Source organism: Ictalurus punctatus, chromosome 8 (assembly GCF_001660625.3).
Source record: "Ictalurus punctatus breed USDA103 chromosome 8, Coco_2.0, whole genome shotgun sequence".
NCBI lineage: Eukaryota > Metazoa > Chordata > Actinopteri > Siluriformes > Ictaluridae > Ictalurus > Ictalurus punctatus.
The window spans coordinates 15,918,804-15,942,786 of record NC_030423.2 but is presented as its reverse complement, the minus strand read 5'-3'; the positions used below and the strand labels follow the sequence as shown (position 1 = coordinate 15,942,786).

The 23,983-nt window shown below is 37.9% G+C and overlaps 1 protein-coding gene and 1 long non-coding RNA gene across 2 annotated transcripts; one reads left to right on the top strand and one right to left on the bottom strand.

Moving 5' to 3' along the window:
• Positions 1 to 9,132: 9,132 nt before the first annotated feature.
• LOC128633505 (uncharacterized) lies at positions 9,133 to 14,053 on the bottom strand. The gene is made up of 2 exons (XR_008396924.1): positions 12,933 to 14,053; positions 9,133 to 11,117 (listed from the first exon to the last, which is right to left on the bottom strand). It is a non-coding gene; the product is annotated as an uncharacterized LOC128633505 (long non-coding RNA).
• A 2,589-nt stretch (positions 14,054 to 16,642) lies between these two features.
• Positions 16,643 to 23,363, top strand: si:ch211-276i12.4 (uncharacterized). The gene is made up of 6 exons (XM_047157216.2): positions 16,643 to 18,024; positions 18,602 to 18,630; positions 19,794 to 19,922; positions 21,175 to 21,241; positions 21,621 to 21,722; positions 21,875 to 23,363. The coding sequence occupies exons 1-6, from the start codon at positions 16,741 to 16,743 to the stop codon at positions 22,574 to 22,576; spliced, it is 2,313 nt and encodes a 770-aa protein (XP_047013172.2). The 5' UTR covers positions 16,643 to 16,740; the 3' UTR covers positions 22,577 to 23,363.
• The last annotated feature ends 620 nt before the right edge of the window (positions 23,364 to 23,983 follow it).

The following is a 23,983-nucleotide window of genomic DNA, read 5'->3' as shown; positions in this document are numbered from 1 at the left end:
AGAGGCCTGTAGGTCCTTTGATGTTGTCCTTGGCTCTTTTTTTTTACTTGCTGGATGAGTAGTTGCTGTGCTCTTGGAGGAATTTTGGAAGGTCGGACATTTCTGGGAAGGTTCACTACTCTGCCAGATTTTTCCATTTGGGGATAATGGCGCTCACTGAGGTCCTTCGGAATCTCAGAGCTTTTTAAATAGCTTTGTAACCCTTCCCAGACTGATGCATTTCAATCACCTTCCTCATCATTTCTGGAATTTCTTTACATTTTTGCATAGTGTGTTACTGGGTAAGACCTTGATTTGATTGAACAGGGTGTGCAGTAATCATGCCTGGTTGCATCTAGTCAAGCTGAACCCTGTTATGAATGCAGTTTCAGAGATTTGGGGACTTAGTAACTACGGGGCAAATGCATCTTCACACAGGCCCAGTTGGTATTGGATAACTTTTTTTTTTTCTTCTTCTTTTTCTTCAACAAATGACATTTAAAAACTGTATTTTGTGTTTTCAGGTTGCCTTTGTTTTATCTTTGATTTTGTTTTCATTTCTGAAACAATTTTAGTATGAGATACACAAAAACAGAAGAAATCATAATTCATAACTCATGTTTTCTAAAACTTTATGAAAACATGTTCAATTCACAGTAAAAAACAATAACTAAAAGGTAATATAGACTTGAGATCTTTCAGTAGCTGCATCAAGATTTAAAAAATATGAAAACAGATTCATACAAATCTCTGTATAATATGTTTTACTTGTACTCTCTCTTCATCTCTGTCTCCTTGGTGCCATTCTACTTTGAAATAAATTAATCAAAGTTTTGTTGGGCTATAAGCATAGATAAATTTTTGTGTATTTAATTTCACTGGAAAGACCAATTAACCTGAACCATGCTGTAACCTGTTTGGTAATTTGAGACATCTTAATTTAGTTCATAAACATACGTATATGATTTAGATTATCACACATACTTTGTAACAATAGTACATCGTGTATACATTATATATGTAATATATTAGTCATGACAATTTTATAGCCTTATAAAAAACTAGCTAAGGATATCATTTTCCTTACTTAAAGCTTTTTAGGGTCATTTTCCTGTTTGACGCTGACTACACACTCCCTTAAATCATCTCACATTAAGTTATTTAGATCAAACAATTCCACTGGAAAGCATTATACAGTCATGTGAAAAAATAAGTCCACCCCCACGGAAATTATTAATTTTTTCTTTTACATATTTGGACAAGCAAACATTTGATCGTCTTTGAAACAGTGCCTATTAATAGTTTATATATCTGAACATAGCTTTTTCAATCATTTATCCAACAGAAATATCAATAGATGTGATGATCTTCTGTGGAAAAAGTAAATACACCCTTGGCCTCAGAAGCTAGTATTGCCCCTTTTAGCAGAAATAACTTGTAGCCATTTTACATAATTGTCATTGGTTTGCTGGAATTTTTGACAACGCCTCCATGCAATATTCCTTCAGCTGCAAGATATTTAAGGGTTTTCTTGCATGTACTGCCCATTTCAACCCCCCCCCCAAACATTTCAGTGTGATTCAAATCCAAGCTCCGACTAGGCCATTCCATAACCCTCCATTTCTTCTTTTTGAGCCATTCCTTGGTGGATTTGCTGGTGTGTTTAGGATCATTATCCTGTTGAAACGTCCATTTTCGGTTTAACTTATCAAATTATCTTCAAGTACTCTTTGAAATGATGCAGAATTCATAGTTGAATCAACGGCACGCCTCCCATGCAGGGCAAATTTGTGCAATCTCTTTGATTGTAGAAGCATGCACTTTGACAGCAGCAGACTTGCTAACAGATCCTGTGATGAAATTTTTGGGGTCTTGGAAGCTTCTTTTTGTATCAGACGGTCTGCTCTTGGGTTGAATTTGCAAGGACAGACAGTCCTGGACAAATTGGCAGTAATTTGAAATCTGCGCCACTTGTAAATTATTTTCCTTATATAGTGTAATGATGTATTTCAAATAATACATCTTCAAATAATTTGGAGATCTTTTATCATTCATTGCCAGACTTGTAAGAATTCACAACCTTTTTTCTGAAGGCCTTACTGAACTCTTTAGATCCTGGAATGACACCACACACCTCAATAACAAAGGGAACACCAGACACTAGATGTGAGGTTTAAATAACACCTGCACTCCCTAAGCAGGATCTAATCACTGTACACAATCTTGAACACCTGGTTCTAATTTTATGGATTTGAAGGTGTGATAATGTTGGGGTATACTTACTTTTTCCATGTGACTGATCTGTTTGTTTTTGTTAATTTAAAATTTGAAGCTGACTACAAAATAGGGATTCACAGATACCACTTTTTTCAGACCAAGTACTTACATTTGGGTACTTGTCGATACCAAGGACCAATATGAGTACTTTACAATTATACCAATACAGTTCTTACAATGTTTTTTTTTTTTCCATCAGGTGTTCTTCACTTTCTGACTAACAAATTAAGCATACAACAGTCTCAGTACCACCCAACATAATAGAATAACTGCAGTGATATGTCATAATATTGCTATCTGTGAGGACTAAGGCTTTTTTGGTAAAGTGAGAGGCAGGTTCTTTTTGATGAAAAGGAGCTTTTCTGCATTATCAGCTGTGAGCCTGTTTCTGTTTTCATCTACAATATGTGACACTGAGCTAAACAGCCTTCCACTTTCCACACTACTGCATGGTGCTGAGAGGTATCTGCGTGACATCTGGGCAAGAGTGGGAAACCGCACTTTGTTAACCCCCCAGTACTGCAGTGGTTTGTCTTCCTGAGAAGTTGTGGTGTCTCCAAGGTATGTCTCTAACTGAATGGTGCACTGCTCAGTGATGTTGATGCTTGCGCATCTGCCATCTCATGAAACACACTGTGTAGAGTGCTGCTGGCCTGGGCCTTGCATGGCTTTCTGGCAGGTGGTACCACCATATCCTCATGCTTGTTTGCCTCTCCTCCAGACATCTGCAGCTCCTGCATTACCACCTCTTTAGCTTCTGTAGCAGTGTTGATGTTTGAGAAAAAAAACGATCTTTATACCTAAATCAGAGAAAATTATATTTTAGCTGGTAACAGACAAACTTTGTCAGAATGAATGTCAGTATACTGCCTTTAAATCACTAAAGTAAATTGATTATGTAAAAGTTAAATAGTAAAAAGTTTTAGGTCAGTCATAATGGCAGTTTTGTTTTCATCATTCTCTTTCTCACATGCTCAGTAAACACGCACACTTTACCGCGGATCAAGTACAGTTGCAATGCAGTAGAGTGGGTTTTTTTCCATGTCAGTGAAGCGTCTCATGACGGCTGTAGCTAGGGTTCCCTTCATTGTTTTGATGCCATGGTCCTCGTCTGTTTCTTTGGTCAAAAGTCTCTGAAGCACGATCACAGCAGGAATCACATCTGATGCCAAAGCATCAGAGGAGCTCATTTTTTGGGTTAACTCCTCAAACGGAGCAAGAACAGTCTTTTCTAGAAGTGTCCTCTGGTGAGCTGTGAGATTGTTGGCAAGCTCATATTCGGACACAAATATTCCCAGAGCCCGCTTCTGCTCGATGAGCGAATGTACCATGTAGTATGTGCTATTCCAACGGGTCTGCATGTCATGCTGGAGTCTCCTTATAGGCATGTTGAGCTGCATCTGAATGTCTTCCAGCCGGGAGTAGGCCAAGGCGGAATGTTTAAAATAAACTATTTTACGTCCGACTGCCACCGCATCAGCAACACTTTTCTGAGCCAAAAGACCCTCGTTAACAGCCAGCTGGAGGGTGTGAATGGCACATGGAAAGCTAGGTAGCCCAGCATCACTCATAGCCTTGATCATGTTGTTGGCATTGTCCCACAACACAACATGAATATAACTTTTCGGAATGCCCCACCTCTGAAGCATGTCATCAAATGCACCTGCTATGGCTTGGCCAGTGTGCAAACCCCTAAACTGCATTGCTTGTAAAACGACTCTCTGGGGAGTAAAATCCTCATCAATCCACTGTGCTGTTAAACTTATGAGACATTGGGCTGACACCCCTAGTCCAAATACCAGTGGTGAAGCTGAAGGCTGAAATGTCCTGCAACAGGCTCCTGATGTGCTTTTTCACCAAGTCATCCAGCTTTGGTAATGCAGTATCTGTAATGTGGTGACCACTGGGAATCTCATACTTCTGCTCAAGTACACCAAGATGACGAAATCCCGTATTATCTACAACTGACAACAGTTGGTCATCAAGAGCAATGAACTGGGTAAGAGCTTCTGTTATTTTTACTGCCCGTGGGTTGTCTCTGGACCTTTTCTCTCGCTCTACAGCGTTTGCTGCAAAGTTGGTTGTTGCCGTTTCCCACTGCTAGCATTAGCATCTTTGTACTCGGCTTTATGTTTGTTCATTAGATGTTTAATCAAATTGCTTGTGTTAAATAAGCTATTTTTACCCCTCCTCTTCACAGTATAGCAGAGCATAGTTTGCAGTTTGCTCTACTTTTATCACTTATCTTAAAATATCTCCAAATTTCTGACATTGCTCTTCTGACTACCTGCTCAACTGACAAGAGGTTAGGCTATGTCACGTTGTCATAAAATGGTATCAGTGAGGTTGTATCAGGGTAGTTTTATGAGTAAAAGTACATGAGCACAGTATTGGGCCGACACCAATAACTGGTATCCCTACTACAAAATGTCAATGTGTCATTTGAGAGTGCATCACCTTTATGTTTCAAAGAGGATCAAATGTTTTCTTGCAAAAAAGAAAAAACCAACCATTTCCTTTGGTGTACTAATTGTTACACATGACTAACAATTTATAAGCTTAATTCTAGTTAACTTTCACTTATCAGGCCAGAAAATAAATTATAGCATGATAGTTATGTTCCAATTTTCTTCATGCCCAATAAACATGAATTCATCCTACTTTACACTGTTAGAAATGCAAAACTCTAGAAATACTAACATTTTCAAGATCAGATACAGAAGTGTGCATAACCTTCTGCAGGAAAACAGTTGATTTTATACCCAAAATCACACTGTCATTTCTAGAAAATAGATGATTTTTCCACTAGAAATTGACCTGATGTTTTCCATTATGTCCTTTACACCTCAACAGGATGTAATAAATTTAATAGTTTCATTCCTATGTGCATCATTAACTGAACAGTTGAGAGTGGAATATTTTCTAATTATCTAGATAGCCATATACAGTTAAGTGCAAAGGTTTGTTTCACAGATAATCTACAAAACATGTTACAACATGGCCCAAGTATGGTAATTTAGGTTAGCAGTTAACTTTGCTAATAAAGTCCCCATTTACAGACTGCGGATAATTTTATATGAATGTGCCTGTGGTTAATGACTATGTGCATAGTAGTATACATATGAAACTTGGGCAGGTAAGGAAAGAGTAAAGTGTAGTTGTGTAGCAGTCTATACACTACAATACAGTGTGGTTTTTCCAGGAGTCTTGTGGTCTAGTGGAAGAAACTGAATCTCTGGGACTGTTTGTACATGTCCCAATAATGCAGTACCATCTTTAAGGAGAGAATATCAAATTTTGATGAATAGAAATTTATCAACTATTTGGCACTGCCAGCTGTAAGATGGGACACTACTGTAGATCCACATGGTAGAATGGGACAAACCTGCATGCACAGGGAATTTGTCTCAGTACATCTTGCTTCAAGGATTGTCAAATCTTGTACTGGAACATCCCAAGTACAGTAACGCTTGGGTTGTACCAGTATGCAAAAATCTGAAAATATTTTATTCTGAAACAATTAGTCAAGGCACACCAATCTGAGGTGAATGTGGCTGCATTCTAGGACAATTAAAGTTTTCAAGAATGATATTTATTGGGTACACCTACATTTACTCTAGTCATTTTAAAGATCACCCAGTTTCCTTAATAATAGTTAGTCGGTCCAATTCTGATGTGAACAATGACCTGTATCTGCAGGATTTTATGCATTGCACTGTTGTCTGATTGGGCTACTGCATGAATTTTATAGGAGTGCCTGTACACCTGCTAAATGGCCAGATCCTTCCGATCCAACAGTTACCACAGACATCAGCACAAGACTACAGAACTAACATTTGTAAAAGCTCATCTTCAAAAGGCCATTACAAATGAGTCATGTTTTAAACCCAGCCCTATGAAACATTAAACACTTCTAAAAATCATGATTATGCCTTTATTGGTTGACTAGAATTGTAAAGCCAGATGACAGGACCACATCCTGATAAGCTTCTCCAAGTGGTAATGCTCAAGACAACACTTTCAATCCCAGGGTCAAGTTAAAAAAAAACAAACAAACAAACAAAAAAAAACCCCATTGTCATTTCAAAAGTTCACTTACCAGAATAAGACAATCTGATTAAAGAAGCATCAAAGGCTTAATTGGTGTGAATATTTACTGAAGACAACGTTGATTGAGATGCTTGTATTGAGAAGGACATTGATAGACAATGCTATACAGCCAAATAAAGTAACAGATTTTATAGAAGCATCATTAACTGGCCGTAACATTAAGCTCAAAGAAGCTACTTAAAATGCATGATGAAAGTCTAAGCTGTGATATTGACCTTCCCGACTTGTTTCTGCAAACTACAAGAGTGAGCTTAAGATCAGCAGTTTGAAAAGCAAAGACACCGCAGGGAATTGAACCCCGTCCCGGAAAAACCAGGAGTGCCACCACCGGAGTCTTTTGCTTTTTTTCCTTTTGAGGCTAAAAGCAAAACCTGAAGGAACAAGATAGTTCCTTCAGGAAAAGAAAAACCTCAACTGCTGTTCTATAACATTCAGGTCTTTCCTCACTGGCCTTTCTTTTTGCCTGAAACTACACAGAAGATGGAAGATTTCCCCCATAACCCCTTTACATTTACAGAAACGAAAAGCAAATAATTCACTTTAAAGAAAGCAAACTTGACTTCTGACCAACAAAGATTAATACAAGGCTGTTCATTTTGGGCAACCACCTTGTTCATTCCCATGTCAACATCTGAAATGACAAAAGAACACAGGTTTAAATGCACCCCCCCACACCCCAGCTAATACTATAATTGAATGGTGATTACCAAGATTCAATCCTCCCGGTCGATGTAGAGTTACACATGGCTGAGACAGTATGACGTGAAACTTGGTGCTTGATTGCTTTTCCTGTAACTAGACACAAGTTGCAGGTTGGCCCTTCCCAAACAATCCCCCAATGCCTTTTTAAGGAATCAATCTTTTAAAAGCTTAATCAAACTTATCAATTTCTCCAGTGGAGCCTTATCATGTTCCAGTCACCACAACACCGTGAGCTGCAATGAACAGAGGGGAAAAACAAAACAAAGAGGCAGAGATTATGCCCCCCCCCCAAAAAAACCCACCATGTAATTGTATGCACCCATTTAATAACCAATCCCAAATGTACAAGGCATTACAACTGCTGCAGACAGTTGGGAAAACTCCAGATTGTAGGGATGTTTCAATTCAAGACCACACTCATCCATCCACTCAACGTAACAGGACAGTTGTGAAATTAGTAGCGCCAAGATAGTGCATCTGCAAAAACAAGAGAAAAAGATAGTTGCCCCATCCCCCCCCCCACCCGCTACACTTTCAGATGATCCACCTTCAACATCAATTTAATTTTGAAGTTGTTTATGTAGTGCAAAGCTAGTGTGCATGCAATTACAATTTAAGGCTACACGTACCCGTTAAATGAGAACCATGTTTACTTAACTCCATTATCAGGTAGCAGCAGAGTGATGCTCAAATAGCAGCAAGACAAGCCTCAGGTTGATCAGAGAGTGACTGGATATCCCAGTGCTCCATCAAAGTTAGGGCTGTCCAAGGCGGCACACTCAAGACAAATTTTGCCCTCCCCCCATAGCAAAATTAACCTGAGAGAATGGAGGGGAAACAGAAGAGGAAGACGCGCACACACTAACACACAGCACGCAGAGAATGTTGATGGAGGCCTTCAGAGGTTTGGACTAAGCTCTCAAGCGGACAGGAGGTAGGATCGCCATTCAGTGAGGACACTCATTGACCACAGACAGCTCCCACAGACGGCTAGGCATTCAGATGCAGTTATGAATCAAGTCGACAGACGAGTGATCTGGAACAAAGAGGCTTCTACACATACACACATTTCCACCACACTGATTGCAATACAAAACCAAAAAAAAAAAAAAAAAAAAGTGCCAAGCATTTTAGGTCACCTTAAAGGCTTAAACAAAGAATATACTTAAGCATGTGAGTGTTATTCAAGTTAGCCATTTTAAGGAAGGTTTAAGTTAGCAGACACCTGGTTTCTACACGCTCCACATGACCCTGCATCTAGTTTGCGTTGGACAACTGGTAAGATTTCTGCAGAAGAAACAGAAGTAGAGAGCCCACTTCCCCAGCCCACACTTATAGATTCTCATACACTAGAGAAGTACATATGCTGATCAATTTAAACTGCACAGTTGCACAGCTCAACCCAGCCAGTGTAAATTTGGGAGTCTGCAGTGCAGTTGCACAACAGCTGAAAGTCATTTGCTCTACATTTGCAAAGCAATAAGTAGTAAATATAGATCAACACCAGCACAGTTGCACAGGTGTAATGGCTGAGTAACTTAATAAAATTTTGCCTCAGTAGTTATAGTCGTCCTGCCTGTTGGAAATCAAGGGAGCGGATGAATCCTGGACATGCTATTTCCTGGATAGATGGCATTCTTCAAGGGCTTTACGATTCTGAAAGACCAAAAGGCAAAAAAGACACCAAAGACCCCATGCCCATCCCTCAAAGCTTTCAAAATATTTTGAAATGATTGTAGAGCATAACCAGAATTGTGCCAGTTCCTTTGAAAGGAATCTAGGCCATATCCAACTAGCAATTCATGTAAGCATTGAGCAATTTTACATCAAGCAAAAATGCAGTAAACTGAATTTGGACATTTTTTGCCTTTTCACATGGGCTTCCCATAAAGCAGTAGGACTGGACATTTGCTATCTTCCTTTCCACCTTGAAAAGAGTTGCCATCAAGCCCTGGGATCATCCTGTGCTCTAAAGCGCCAAGCTCAACATTCACACCTGAAAAAGCACAAGAAATACCCAAGACAAGCCCCCCCCAAAAACACACCAAGAATAATACATACCAGTTTTTCCAATCACAACACTATGAATTTATTATCCAAGAAAGTGTAATTTACAGAATTCAAGCATTCACAAGAAACTGACAATTACCAAGTACAATGAATGTTAAGTGTATGAGCCACATTGAGACTTTGCAAGGGCAAAAGAGGCTGACGAATGCAAAAGCAAACCTTGATACACAATGTGTTAGAGTGTGATCTTCAGGAGATCTTGAGCATGAAAGCACTTGGACACGGCACACTAAAAAAAAAATAGGGGGAGAAGAGCCTACAACCAACCCCATCCATTTAAACAATCCAAACAATGACACTTAAGTCACTAATACAAGTGGAAAAAATTATTTTAATTTACAGAAATACCAATTACTTGCCGTCTGAACAGGTAAAAACCATGCGAAGCCTGTATTCAGCAGCTTTGCTCCTTACGAGGGGGGGATAGTTCACAGCTGAACCACTGGTTTTGAGGGGTTGGGTCACTAAATCTGCAAAAGTCACAATTAAGCAGTCCCCGGCCCCAGCACCCCACGACTCAATATCCATGAACGGAATGGGTACACATTCAACACAATCCTGATAACGTGCCACCTTACGATACAACTTGTATTTCTTTGACGCCTTTGGGTTCCTTCCTTCATCCCATGCCTTGCTTGGACTAGCTGCCTTGAAGGGTCACATCCAGACTGCAGGTTCCTTCCCATACAGTGTTATTCACAGTTCTCTAACTAAGCCACTCTGAAAAGCTGCAAAGGCTAGGAAGAGATTTCAGTTAACGACCCCCCCCCCCCCAATCAATCACATCCCAAATATGTAAATACAAGGAAATACATAATTGTCTTGTAGGATACAGAGTATAAAAACATACAAAAAGCCAATGTATGGTACCTTTCTAAATCCAACCAAAGTAGAGGATTCACTTGTCCTTACACCAGTACTTTCTTGCATACAAGCTTAGAACACTGGGTGCACTACAGCAAGGGAGGCCTTTGGTGCTATTGCTTTAAGAGATTGGGCCTGTGGAAGAAAAAACTGAAACGCAGTTGCCCCTCCCAATTTCCCTCAAAAGACCAAAGACGCAGTTCAAATGTTACAACTACAATAAATGCCTACAGACTGCATTTGCAAAGTCTATATCAGAGTTCTACAAGGGAATAGTTACTCCCTTTAAAATCAAACGCGCTCTCAAGGTTTTTTTTTTTTTTTAAAAAAAAAAACAAACACCATGCATAAACTTGGAGATCAAGTTTACCAGCAAACGATACACAATGGCATCAGCACCGAATAGACGAAGAACATGGGATGTGACTGGAGTAGCGGAAGGTAGTGTAGTAGATGGTGTAGTAGTGTAGCGACGTGGGGGAACGCCGAACAACCCTTCATGTAGCTTGGACCTTGGGTCAGACCTATTGGATTGCAAATAGGACAAAACAGACGCCTTTCTCCAGGAAGACTACATCGAAATGGACCACGGGTGCATCGTTGATTACAGGCACTCATCTCGGCAGAAACCAGACTCGAACAACAACAGGATGGCTCACACTGATGGTGAATTTCACACACTCAAACACCACGTCTGAAAAGAAAGAACAGAGCTTCGCGAGCAAGTGCATTCTACAAAAACCTAAAGGGAATATTTTTATTTTAATATTTGTACAGATACCTATACCCGTTATACAAACCAAACGCCCACTTCTAATAACATTAAAATGCAATGTAGATGGCCCATGCACATCCCTCTCCCTCCCTCTGCGCTGAATCTGCTGGCTTTGGCTTCGTCTGGTCTAGATCGGCTGTGCTCCCTCTTGCGGCCACCTGTGGCGCTGTCACTACTCTGTCTCCACCTCTTTTCCTCTCTGGACCACCGCCTTGCCCCTCTTGCCTCTTCTCCAACCTGGCCTGAGCTCTCCTGATCTTCACTTCTCCCTTTGAGCCAGAGATCTTCTTTCCGTGGTTACAGCTAATTGGCTAAGTCCTTAGCTTAAACTCAGTCCATTCTTCACACACACACAAAAAAAAAAAAAAAAAAAAAACTTGCAGCACCAATAGACAATTTGAGGGAAAAAAAACCCTCAGGATTTCAAACATAACTCGATTAGTGGTCGTTTTTTTTTTGGGACAAACTCAATAGAATGCCAGTTTAAAACTGTATGTAAAAATAAATAAAAAAAAATAAAAAAAAAATATATCTCAAGTTCACTTCAATTTGCAAGGCAAGTGTAATTAAACTCGCGTTAGCAAACTGCCTAAAATGCCCCTGGCTTTAACAAAGCTAATAACCATCATTAAGTAACGTCAACAGCCTATACGAATGGTTCGTAGAAAGAGTATAAAGAACATCGTTGTTAAGTTTCTCAACAAGCGAACAGCGTGTTAAAAATAGCTCGTCTGTAACGGCGGCCATTTTGTTGTTTAGCAGCGGCACCATTTTGTCTACGCCACAAACTCGCTGGCTGCGCAGTTTGGTCTCGTATTTTCTTTTCCCATCTAACCTTATGTTATCCCTACCATATCATAAAACTTTACATAAACAACGCTGTTTACTGACTTAATCTTCTTGCCCATGATTAAAAATACCGTTTTGTTTAAAAGTGTATAAAAAAAACCGGTTCAGTTGGTGTACTCACCAAATCAACAGTGAATATATATATAAAAAGCATAACATTGTAAAATAAAATGAAATAAACTACGTTTGAACCTCTTCAACTACTCGAGATTAACCAATAATTGTTAGAAAAACAATCGTTAACTTGGATATCGTTTCGCCGAAATAAAGCAACTTCATAAACTGTCCAACTACAAATGTGGAAAGTAAAAGGACAAAATCAAAACTATGACTGACGAACTCCACAAAACTACACAGTAAAATCTAACGCAAATACAAAGAAAAGTCAGACCAGCACCGTTCCGATCAGCATCAAAACCACAATCGCACCGTCCAAATGTGGCTCGAAACCTGGTTCGCCCTTGTTTATATACTATCGTTACTCGGTTTGCGACAAGGAAAACCCTTCCGCCCTATTGCAAAGAAATAGTTCCACTGCGACGCCCATTTGGTTATGTTGCTATATTGTCATGAAACTTAGAGTTTAAGTCTTTATAACAAGCATATGCAGTAGACAATCATAGTAACTGAAAACTGTGTCGTCTTTGTACGAAATTAAATAGCATATTTTTTTGAATGCTCGATATAAGCCAATTGAGCGTCTTGACACTGACGGCTTTGCATTCATGAGCACTAATAATCGAGAGGCTTAGAATGTTCAAATCTAAATGATCTAAGTTAGAGTTTGAGAAAGTGTTTTATAAGGAATCATTGGGGTTTTTTGCCGGAAAGTACATAAAAATCGATGACTAATATCACTGACTCGGTGACTTTCCAAACAACAATTACGTCACTTGCGCAGTGCGGATGAATATGTTCAGAGGTAAAGAGACCTCACTCAGTCCAGTTTAAACCAGTTTGTGTGACTGGGTCTACTTTGCATTTTTACCGCATTGCATCAGTGCGCCTGCGCAGGTCATTTAAACAATAACAAGACTTTTTTAATCTCTCGGAGTTCCAGACTGTTCTGCGAGAAATCTGCGTTGTTTAAGTAAAAGATTCCCCAATAACTCTCGTTACCTATATTGTTATTGGAACGTAAATCTTGAGTCATTGTATGAGTTAATCCTTAAACATTCAGGGTTACAGAACTAAAAATAAACACATGGTAATACACCAGTAGTAACGTGGACAAAATAATACATAATGCGTCATATATTCATTTTAGGTAATGGGTTACCGTAAATACACAACATATGCCTCATACCTGTATAAATACGTTTTGTCTTTTTTTGGTCACGTACGCCACGTATCCCCATTTCAGGGGAAATATTCACACAGTGGGTGTGGGTGTCACATGCGATTGATTCGATTCAGAGAATTTGGAATAGACTCCAATTTTCTTTCAAAGGGTTAAGAATCAATGGAGTCGATTCATAGAGTCAATTTCATGTAATAATATTTTCCAGATTCTGGGTACGACTGGGCATTTTTCACTATAATTAAGTTGTGCTCTTATATATTTAAACAACAATGCTTCATCTGTAGTTTCACTCGAAGAAACCAGTCGACACTGCATCGACCCCAGGGTAGAATCACAATTTTCAAAGCTTGAAATACAGAGAATCGACTCTTTTTAAGATAGACCCCAATCTTAAAGTTCGCAAGAGTACTGACTGTAATCAAGTCTTTCACATTTTACTACTCATAATAATGTTCCCACTGTGGCTCCGCAACAGTTTCTTCCCTGAGGCAGTCAGATTACTCAACACTCTACTGCCTCCCAGTGCTCGCCTGGGTTAGTCAAACACTTAACCCAGTATGACTCGGTACTACTGCACACCTCACTTTACAAAGCTGCATCAGTCACTTTTATATTATGAAACTCGTTTTTGCTGCTAATATTTTTGACTTGTGCTGCTACATTACACAATAGTTTACAGCCCATGTCCTGTGTATTTATTGTCCTGTTCTGTGTATTTAGTGTCTTGCACTCATCTCACTCTGTTGAGTATTGTTGTGTATTTGCACTTTATGTAGTCTTGTGTACTGTTCTGTTTTGCACCATGGTCCTGAAGAAACATTTGATTCCAATGTATACAAGCTATATAGATGAATAACAATAGAAACCTCTTGACTTGACTTGGTGACTTAGTGACGTTTGCCTCGCACCGCTGGGGTTCGGGTTCAAATCCTGCCTCTGCCCTGTGTGTGCAGAATCTGCATTTTCTTCCTGTGCTTCAGGGGTTTCCTTTGGGTAGTTCAGTTACTCCACCAGTCCAAAGTTGTAGGCTGTTTGGCATTTCCAAACTGTCCTGGGTGTGTGAGTGTGTGTGATTGTGCCCTGTGATAGGTTGGCACTCCATCCTGGGTGTCCCTGGTATAGGCTCAAGGCTGCACTACAACCCTGTATAGGAATGGTATTGTTATGTAAAAAGGATACATGGATAATGTGCCCATGTTGATAATTAATCATTATTAATAATTTATTAATCATTGTCTACTGTAGTTAACTACCAAGCTGTAGTAGTGGATTTGAGATTAGGTTTGATAGGTACAAATCATCAAAAAGTTTCAAAGCACATAACAGTGGAGTGTGCAGTTTGGGATGTGACCAACCTTTTGGTCGTGGTGGTCTAACTGAGGACATGAACAATTAAGTTACAGTTTAAATCTTTTTTTGCTCCCATGTACAGAAGAACAGGAGGCCATGGTAGTACTGTGTACCAGATATGTCCATGCACATTTAACATGACTTAGTTCCTTTACCCACAAGAGGGCACAAAAGCATTGTGTTGAATGAAAATGATCCTGGGAGATATTACTATGACAAGACTTTTCTTGCCACAGCACATTACCATATAATAGGGGGCACAGTATACTATCTATTTTATTATTAAGAGATCAGGTCTGACAGATGGGCACATGTTTTTTATAAACAGATCTAAATCCATACATCTTTATATTTTAATGTGTAATGGAGCAGATCAACAGAGGCCAAAAACTACAATATAGCATAGTTTGATCATCAACATTTGAATCACTGAGTGTGATAATCAATTCAGGAGGTTAATTACTGGCCATTTGCACCTTCTTTGCTAAGACATACAAAGGGACATGCCTAATGCCTTAATAGCACGCTCTAGTTTCAATATCTCTTCAATGGTCTTGTTTTTACATTTTAATTTAACTATGTAGAAAGCTATCTGTGGTTAAGGCATAACATTACACCAGGATCTCAGCAGTACCACCAAAGCATTTATTTTTTAAAGCTGGTGTGTCTCAAAGCAGTCATCAGAGCTTCAGATGGTCCACACTGGAATAGAGCAAAACTGTGAGCTGAATGGGGCCCAGATGACTGGTTAGAGAACCATTGATTTGAACAATGCACAATTGCTCATCTTCATAACAATGTATAATACTCTGCAAAAGTTTTAGGCACAGCAAAGAAATGCCGTAGAGCAAGGATGCCTTCAAAATAATGAAATAAAATGTTTCTACATAAAAAATACAGTAAAGAGCAGTAAACAGTAGTAAATTAAACAAAAGCAATATTTGGTGTGACAAAAACAAGCAAACAAAAAAAAACAATTTGTGCAGTTTTGTAAGGAAATTATCTGGTAAGTTTTATTGAGCATCTTGCAAAACCAGTCACAGTTTTGCTGGAGGCTTTGACTGTCACACTTGCTTTTTTTTTTCTCCAGCAAAACCCAGCAGCCTTCATTATGTTTTTAGTCTGAAAAGGGGTCTCTTACATAATATGCTGCTTTCTTTCTGACATCTTTCTATAACATTTAATTTTGTGCTAGAAAACTAATGTTTCGGAATCTAAAATGTTTTTTTGTACTGACTTTATAATGTAGAAGTCATAAAATAAAAAATCTCTAACAAAGTTTGTACAAAAAAAAATAGGGTGCCTAAAAATGCACAGCACTGAATATTGTTAGCACTACAGAAACAACTGTATCTTAATCAGAAAGAAGCCAATTCAGTCTACACAAAACATCTAGGGACAGAACATATCTACACAAACATTACACCGAATTTTCCCATTGTGCAGTAGGAAACTGCCTGAAGGTCCGAATCAGATAGAGCTGTATAAGTCATTTGGATTATTTTAAACCCCTGCTGAGAGACAGAGAGAGAGAGAGAGAGAGAGAGAGAGAGAGAGAGAGAGAGAGAGAGAGAGAGAGAGAGAAAGGGGGGGGGGTGTTTTGATCATCCAGTGTTTAACATATTTACACAAGCTTTAAATATCATACAGATATTTATTACACAGCACACAATATACAAATAAATCCTTCATTATTACACATGCTTATAAAACAGGTAATTCATTTGAGATTTAAAGTAAAAACTATCAAAGTTGCTCCAAAGCCTGATCAATTTTGTTCTCGTTGTTGCCTGTATACAGGGTCGATTGTGTAATGCATTATATAAGTCATTAAGTTCAGTGTAGCATAATGTCATCACAGTTTCATGGCAACTGGTTGGTAGATGGGTTATTTGACATATGAGATTCGACTTGGATAGGGACTGTTTAGGATGCATCAGAGGATACTAGTCTAAAACCATTTAGACTGTTATTATATTTATATTGGTGGCAACAGTGTAAAATATCACAGTGTCAAACTTACATTGTTTTATGATTGAATTGCTTTATGGTTGAATTAGCAGATCTTCTGCAATGAAGAGTCAAGTAAGAAAGTATTTCATACGTAAATCATCAAAAGATGAACGTAAAATCCAAAAACATCAACATCTTTTTCCTCATCAGGATGTACCACATCACCACCCCAACCAGCACAACTTCAGAAGATTATCTGGGTATGTACTTGATCTTTTCTTTTACTAAAACCAAACTCATGCGTGAAACCTGGAATGTTTAAATCTTATATATTTAATATAAATTGTTGCAGCCCCAAGTTCATTCTTCTTTGAAACGTAATTCCTGTCCCAATAATTTCCACAGGAACAGTAATGACTTCCATCAATATGATTCCCAAAATCACCCAGATCATCATCAAAACTTTGGAGGCACTGGACCCCACAAAGGACAACATAACACCCTTTCTATGGCCTTGACATCCAGCCTCTCCTTCTCTTCTTCCTCTTCTTCTGCATCATTGGTTTCGGAGTCCAGTTTAGACAGTGAGTGGCATTTCCTGCTAAACAAACCCCAGCATTCCGTGTCCTGTTCCAACCTTCCAGAAGCTAAGATTTTTCAAGACGAGGCATTGGGGAACATGGACTCAACATTTTCTGTCCACCATCAGCAACAGAAACAACATAACTTTGGTCATTCAGGACAGCAACAACAGGTCTCAGAGCTAGGACTGAGGAAATCACCACTATACAGATGCCAGAGCAAAAGTGTAGAGGGGCTTCTGCAGAGTGTAAGCCAAGAATGCAGACCTAGGGCACATGGTAAACTCCCCCCATTGGAGCTCAGTCAACTTTACAAGACCAACAGCCTGGGACAAAACCTTGCTGTCAAGAATAAGGCTACTGCAACAGTAAATATGGCAAGACCTAAGAGGGCTGTCTCATTTATTCAGCTGCCAAACAAGGGTATTTTGAAACATAAAGAGGAAGGGCAGAGGCATGGAAACTTCAGGAAAGCCAAGTCTATGGAAGCACTGTCCAATAAGAGACAAAGTACAGGTCCTCATAAGCAGAGTTCTGTGGGGGTGCTGAGGAATAACTTTGTAAAAGAAAAGCTTGAGTTTTCTGCCTTTCTGGATGAGATTACCAGGCAGGTTATCAGTCCTTCAAGACTCAGCTCTTACAGGAGTAATCTCAGCACTATACCAACATCTCACAAGTTGTCCCATGAAGACAGAAGACAGCATGCTAAAGCTTCCAACAAGGAAGCAGCACATGTCCAGAAATTATCCAAACAGCACAGTGTCCAGCCTGTTAAATCTGACAAAGAAAAAGAAAGGACAGATTCCAATAAACATAGTTATAAGTGTCAAACTGGGAGCTCTTCAGATGCGCCACACCAGTATCAGCACCAACGCAGTCATGAGAAGCAGCACTCCACTCCTGAAATGTATAGAGCCACACCACACAAACAGCACCATGGAAAATACAGCCAGCTCCTCAATGAAGGTACGACAACCAGTTCTGAGTCCATCCTGCAGGAGAAACACTATCAAGCTAAAGGCAAATTGGGTTATAATGGTGGTTATGGCATATGTAGAGAGCTTAATACTGAGCACAAAGTTGCATCTCTGCCTGCTGGACTGGGTATGGAATTCACAAAAAAATCTTCCACAGTGACTGGCTCTAACTTGGAGAATATCAACAAGCACAAATACATGGGTTACAGGAGACACTCCAAACAATCACAAAGGGTGAGTTTGAAAAAATGGTAGTATATATTATATTCTGCAGTATATTAATAAACATTACTTTGAATACTCTTTTTATGTAAGAAAGAGAAAATAAATAGTAGCATGTTAGCATCTTGAAGGGGTACTGTAGTCAAAAAAGTTTGAGAACCACTGATCTATTACATGTTTGTCTATCTCTAAGCCTTTTTGATGTGAGATATGTAAATACAGGTATATGTGTAGGTATTTGATTTTGTAATTGCACACATTCCTCTTATCGTCTAAAATAATCTTAACCCCTATTTCTAGTACCCTTCTATATCCCTGTTTCTCTGACGTTAACATTTATGGCAGCAGGGTGTATTTTTTAAAAGCTTGAGATATTTGAAGAACTTGTGAACACGGACCAATTAATTATTACCAAATTATATATAAAAAGAGGTTCCACAATCAAACTGTCCATATCTGTTCATTAGTCCGGATTTAGTGAGTCAGTATGAATCAATGAACTATCCAGAAGCACATGACTTTGAAAATCAATTTTCTGTTTTTTTTTTTTTTATCTTTCACCCCTCATGCTTCTGCCCTCCACGACCAGGATTCAGTGAGTGGCATTGACAGAGCCGAGTGAGTGCTTTTTTACCCCCATCTGCTTTAGTATTTTGCTCTATTGATTTTCCTTATTCCGATATGTGTTTTGCATAGCCTATTCTGTATTCTGCCTGACAGCTAGTTGCAAACTTAATTGATCTTCTTCTGCCATGCTTTCTGAGGCCAAAGTAGTTCGCTAGAAGTTTTGTAACACAGTCAAACATATGCAGGTTCACACAAATATGTTTACTGTTTTGTTATATCAAAGGTGCAAGGGTCCACTCACTGGTCACAGATTTGCAGTAACAAGGACTTAATGTAATCTACTAGAGACAATAATTTCAGAATAAGTCAGAATATAATCAAGTCTAATAATTTATTTAACCAGGTAGGGACACATCCAAATCCAACACTACTATTAATAATAAGAAGAAAGAATTACGTTCAGCATTACATTACCAATCAAATTCAAGACATAATAATACAACATAAGAAAGTAAAAACTTGTATACCTGGTAGAGAAAAACTACACACAGTAATCATGCAGGAGATCTGTCTACAGATTCCCCAAATCTTTGGTCAGCTCTCCATTAATAACCAGATGCTCTGTGGGTCCTCCAAATGGTGTTGTTTGTGATTATAATTTGATGTCTGTGGAAGGATGTACCTTATTTACATACAGGAGGTAATTTGAGTGAGGGACCCTAGGAGGGTATGCCTTTAACGGCATGCAATATTTTTATTCAAACTGCTGTTGAAGGAATGAGACTATATTTTCCAGACGCACCGAAACCTTTTGTATGATAGCAAACATGTATAGTCAACATCTTATTCACATTAAAACATGTTATGTAATGCATATAGACCTTGGGTGTGTTTAATGTGATCTTGACACAGAGAGAGAAGGTTGTGAGGAGAGAGGAGGAAGGAAGCAATATAGTGAGGATCTCCTAGTCTCCATTCAGCATGATGTGCTAATTCAGATGGAGATGCTAATTATGTGTGAGAGAGATCAAGTGTTCGTTTTCGTAGTAGTCCTTTGTCCTTAGAGAGTAGTTCTCTCTAGGTTCAGACATGTCGGTACCAGCCTTACAAAGGAAAGCAATTATCTCTAATAATAAATCCTTAGTAGCTTGGAATAAGAAAGAATCTGGTGTGTGGAATTTTGACCCTAACAAAACTCCCATGATGCCTTGCAGATTGCTGGAGCACTACAACAAGGACCTGCATGAGAATTTGTTGCAGATGGTGTCATGCATTGAAAGTATGGAGGCAGAGCTTCAGTGTACCAAGACAGAATTAAGCAGTGTTAGAGAGAAATGCAAAAGGTGAGTTTTGAGGGTCACAGGATTTCTATAAATTAACAACAGCTTGATTCTATGATGTGGATAACATTGCAATTTTCTATTTAATATTTAATATTTAATTTTAATTTATTTAATATTTAAAATTTTATATTTTCCACCAGTAATCCTAAAGATGATAACACTATTAAACATACACAGAGAAGAAATATTAAGGATGAAAAAAGTTTTCAAAACAGGTTTTCAAATAATAATAGCAACAATAACAACAACAATAATAATAATAATAATTATCATCATCATCATCATCATCATCATAATAGTATAATAATGCATATACATTTTTTTATAAAAATGAAAAATTTTAAATATAATTTGTTGAAATAGATTCATGCCATTACAGACAATTAACAAAATTAACTGCAAAAGTTTGCTTTCTTGATGATATCATGCTGTGAAAAAGTAACTATATTTCTATCTCTAATACATTATAGCTACAAAAAAAATAGAATTCCACAAAGTTAATATATTAAGTGAAAACCATACACCAAGACAGTAATCAAAAACATAAAGAAAAAACAACAACAAAAATAGTTTTGAATTACTAATTAGTAAAGAAGCAAGACAAAGTTTTGCTATGAACATCTCTGTCTCCACCCTGACATGACAATATCAGGGTTATAAGAAATAAATTAAGAAGAACACAGGCAAAGGAGGGGCTCAATATTATAAGATCATGTAAACCCTGTTCAGAGGATGTGAAAGAAGTTGGAAATACTTACTTTATAAACAATTATAACTACAAGGTGTGGAAATATAAACTGTTATTGAATATCTATATCACATTCAGGAAGGGACCCACAAACATTTACTCTGTTATTAACTTAAAATTTTTCATGATCAATCTCTTAATACACAATTTGCTCGTTTTTGTAAGTTTTATCATGAACATAATTTTACCATGTAATGTGGAAAATTGGATTAAATATCATTTGAACTTAAAAATAACATTGTATAATGCAGTATGCTACACTGAAAAAATTATATTGCAGCAAGTGAAAATATCTTGAATATGGGAAAATGCATCATATTTCTTCTTACTGTATTGTTATAAATCAAATATTATGTTTTATGCCTTCTTTTACATATTTCAAGCTGTTCTTATTCTCTTGGCAGATCATTTAGCTTCTTTGCTAAGATCATTTTTTCTATGTACAGTAAAGTACACACCTGGTTTAAAACTGATATAATTTGGTAAACTCTTGTTCCCTCATAGGCTTCAGGAGAGCTACACAAGCTGTCAGCAGGCAAACAGTGACCTGGAAGAAAAACTCCAGTCAATGGTGAGACACAAACACACAATTGTCTACAGAAAATAGAAACGTATTCTGTAATGTAGCCAGTGACACAATTATACTATTACTACTACTACAACTACTACTATTACTACTACTAATTATAACAATAACACAACTTTTAACATATATGCAACTATAAATGGATAACTCATCTAATTTGTTGGTTCTTTATAAATAAAAAATGTTTCGTGTTGGCAAATTGCTGTTGTATGTGAAGAACTTTGCCATGGGATGAAAATAATCAACCTCGAGTTGGTAACACTCCTTCGCTTTGTGTCGGGCCATGCATGCAAGGAATATTCATGGATGTAATGTATACTCATGTTTATTTGCAGACTGAATAACATTTCTTTTGTTGTTCTAGGAGGAAAGCATGAAGCAGAAGGATCACTTACACAGGATATCAGAGCTGACCAAACAACTGGATACAGCAAAAAGTACAATCATCTCATTGGAAAACATTAATGTGAGCACAAACATAGGACAAGAGAATGGATTTGTTTAGCTAGTGCATTGGTCACTATACAGATTATGATAAAACCCAAGTAATATCATTATTGTTCTTCATTATTGGTCACTGTTGATTTAAACATCTCATTCCTTCTCATTCACTTTCAGATTCCCTTCTTGATTAAAGAGCTTTTGGACAAGCATTTTGACTCTGAAGATGCTGTGAAGAACATCTTATTCTCCTCCTCATCACGTGGTCAATTGGACACAGACAAATCAGATAGAACCTTAGGACTCAGGGATAACCAATCATCTGTGAGGAAAAGGGAAGATGGGGTTTCTGATTGGTTATTCCCTGGGCAAGGAGATTCAGCTGACAGGCAGGAGCATATGGCAGCATTTTTGCCTTGGACAGAAAGTCAAGACCCCTGGGTTGGATTAGAGAAGACAGATGCAAGTGCCCTCCTGGAAATTCCAGGAGATTCCAACCTTCACTCTACTGCTATAGATATAAACTCTGCCATGTACAGGAAGATACCAGATTCAAAGGCCAAAGAGCATGTCCCCAGGGTCACAATGCATCATTTAGGTTTAGAGACAGAAATACACTCCATCAGCATGCTGGCCCGTAGGCCTGGTGAAGTTATATCTAATCAATACAGCCTAGAGGAGATAAAAGGATCAGGAGAACAGAGAAAAGAGGGGTGTGCAGGAATTGCACAGAAGGAGCCTTATGACATTACCTATCTTACAGCGCAGAAGATGCTGGATAATTTTATAAGCCAAATTCCTTCCCAATCAAAGGAGAGGCAGTCACAGAGAGATCGTGAGGACAGGGACTGGACCAGAGGGCCTAAAGAGGGGCTTTAGGCTGGTTTATATGATTGATTCATGTTGGGCAATTTATTGACACTGGTTTGGGTTAGGAATATAATTGGAGAAATGCAGACAGGGATTTTGTGTGCTTGTTTTTCCATCTCATTAAAGATAATGTTCTTCATCAGACAGGACCTTCAACTACTAATACATTAGTTATTTCTTCATAGTACAAATTTTACATCGGTTTTCTGGAAACTGAATTACTTTACAAATCAGGACTGAAAATGATTTTCAATTCAATTGAAGAAAACAAAAATTAAAATGTACTACTACTAGAGTTGATGGTAAACCCGATGGTGTCATGCTCTCCTTGTTCTGTGTTCTGTGAAAATATTTTATTTTTCTCCTTTCATTGTTTATTGCATGTCCAGTCACTTTCCCTCTTTTCAACTAAAAAGAGATATTGTATACTTACTTATTATTTATTTACTTACATGTGAAGCTGTGTAAAAGAAACTAAAAGAAAAGGATAATAGTATAATAGTATACATTTTATTATATTTATTATTATGTATATTTATGTTATATATTTATATTATTATAATTAGTATAATTATAATTAGTATTAAATAGTAAAACACTTTGCCAATACTTGTCAATACTATGGCAATACATTACTCTTAATTTTTTTCCCTGCTTTCCTTTTTAGGTATGGTTCCTAGCAGAAACTCTTTAGGAGGCTAATAATTCTTAATTATTGGAGGAATCCCTGGGGAGCACTTTTTATTTAAAGTTTAGGGTACTTTTGCCACTGACAGATATGTCATATTGGATCATTTTCCTCAATAAATAAATAACAAAACATAATGGTTTTGTGTCATTTGTTTAATTGGATTCTCTATATCTACATTTAGGACTTGTGTGAAAATCCGACGATGTTTTAGGTCATATTTATGCAGAAATATCAGTAATATAGAAAATTCTAAAGGGTTACAAACTTTCAAGCACCACTATACACACACACACACACACACACACACACACACACACACACATATATATATATATATATATATATATATATATATATATATATATATATATATATATATATATAATCTCACAAAAGTGAGTACACCCCTCAAATGTTTGTAAATATTTGATTATAACTTTTCATGTGACAACACTGAAGAAATGACACTTTGCTACAATGTAAAGTAGTGAGTGTACAGCTTGTGCAACAGTGTAAATTTGCTGTCCCCTCAAAATAACTCAACATACAGCCATTAATGTCTAAACCGCTGGCAACAAAAGTGAGTACACCCCTAAGTGAAAATGTCCAAATTGGGCCCAAAGTGTCAATATTTTGTGTGGCCACCATTATTTTCCACCACTGCCTTAACCCTCTTGGGCATGGAGTTCACCAGAGCTTCACAGGTTGCCACTGGAGTCCTCTTC

Coding starts and splice junctions, on each gene's coding strand:
- si:ch211-276i12.4 (XM_047157216.2), top strand. CDS start 16,741: ATGGCCTTGACATCCAGCCTCTCCTTCTCTTCTTCCTCTTCTTCTGCA. Junction 18,631..19,793: donor AGTGGCATTGACAGAGCCGA/GTGAGTGCTTTT, acceptor GATGCCTTGCAG/ATTGCTGGAGCACTACAACA. Junction 19,923..21,174: donor GTTAGAGAGAAATGCAAAAG/GTGAGTTTTGAG, acceptor GTTCCCTCATAG/GCTTCAGGAGAGCTACACAA.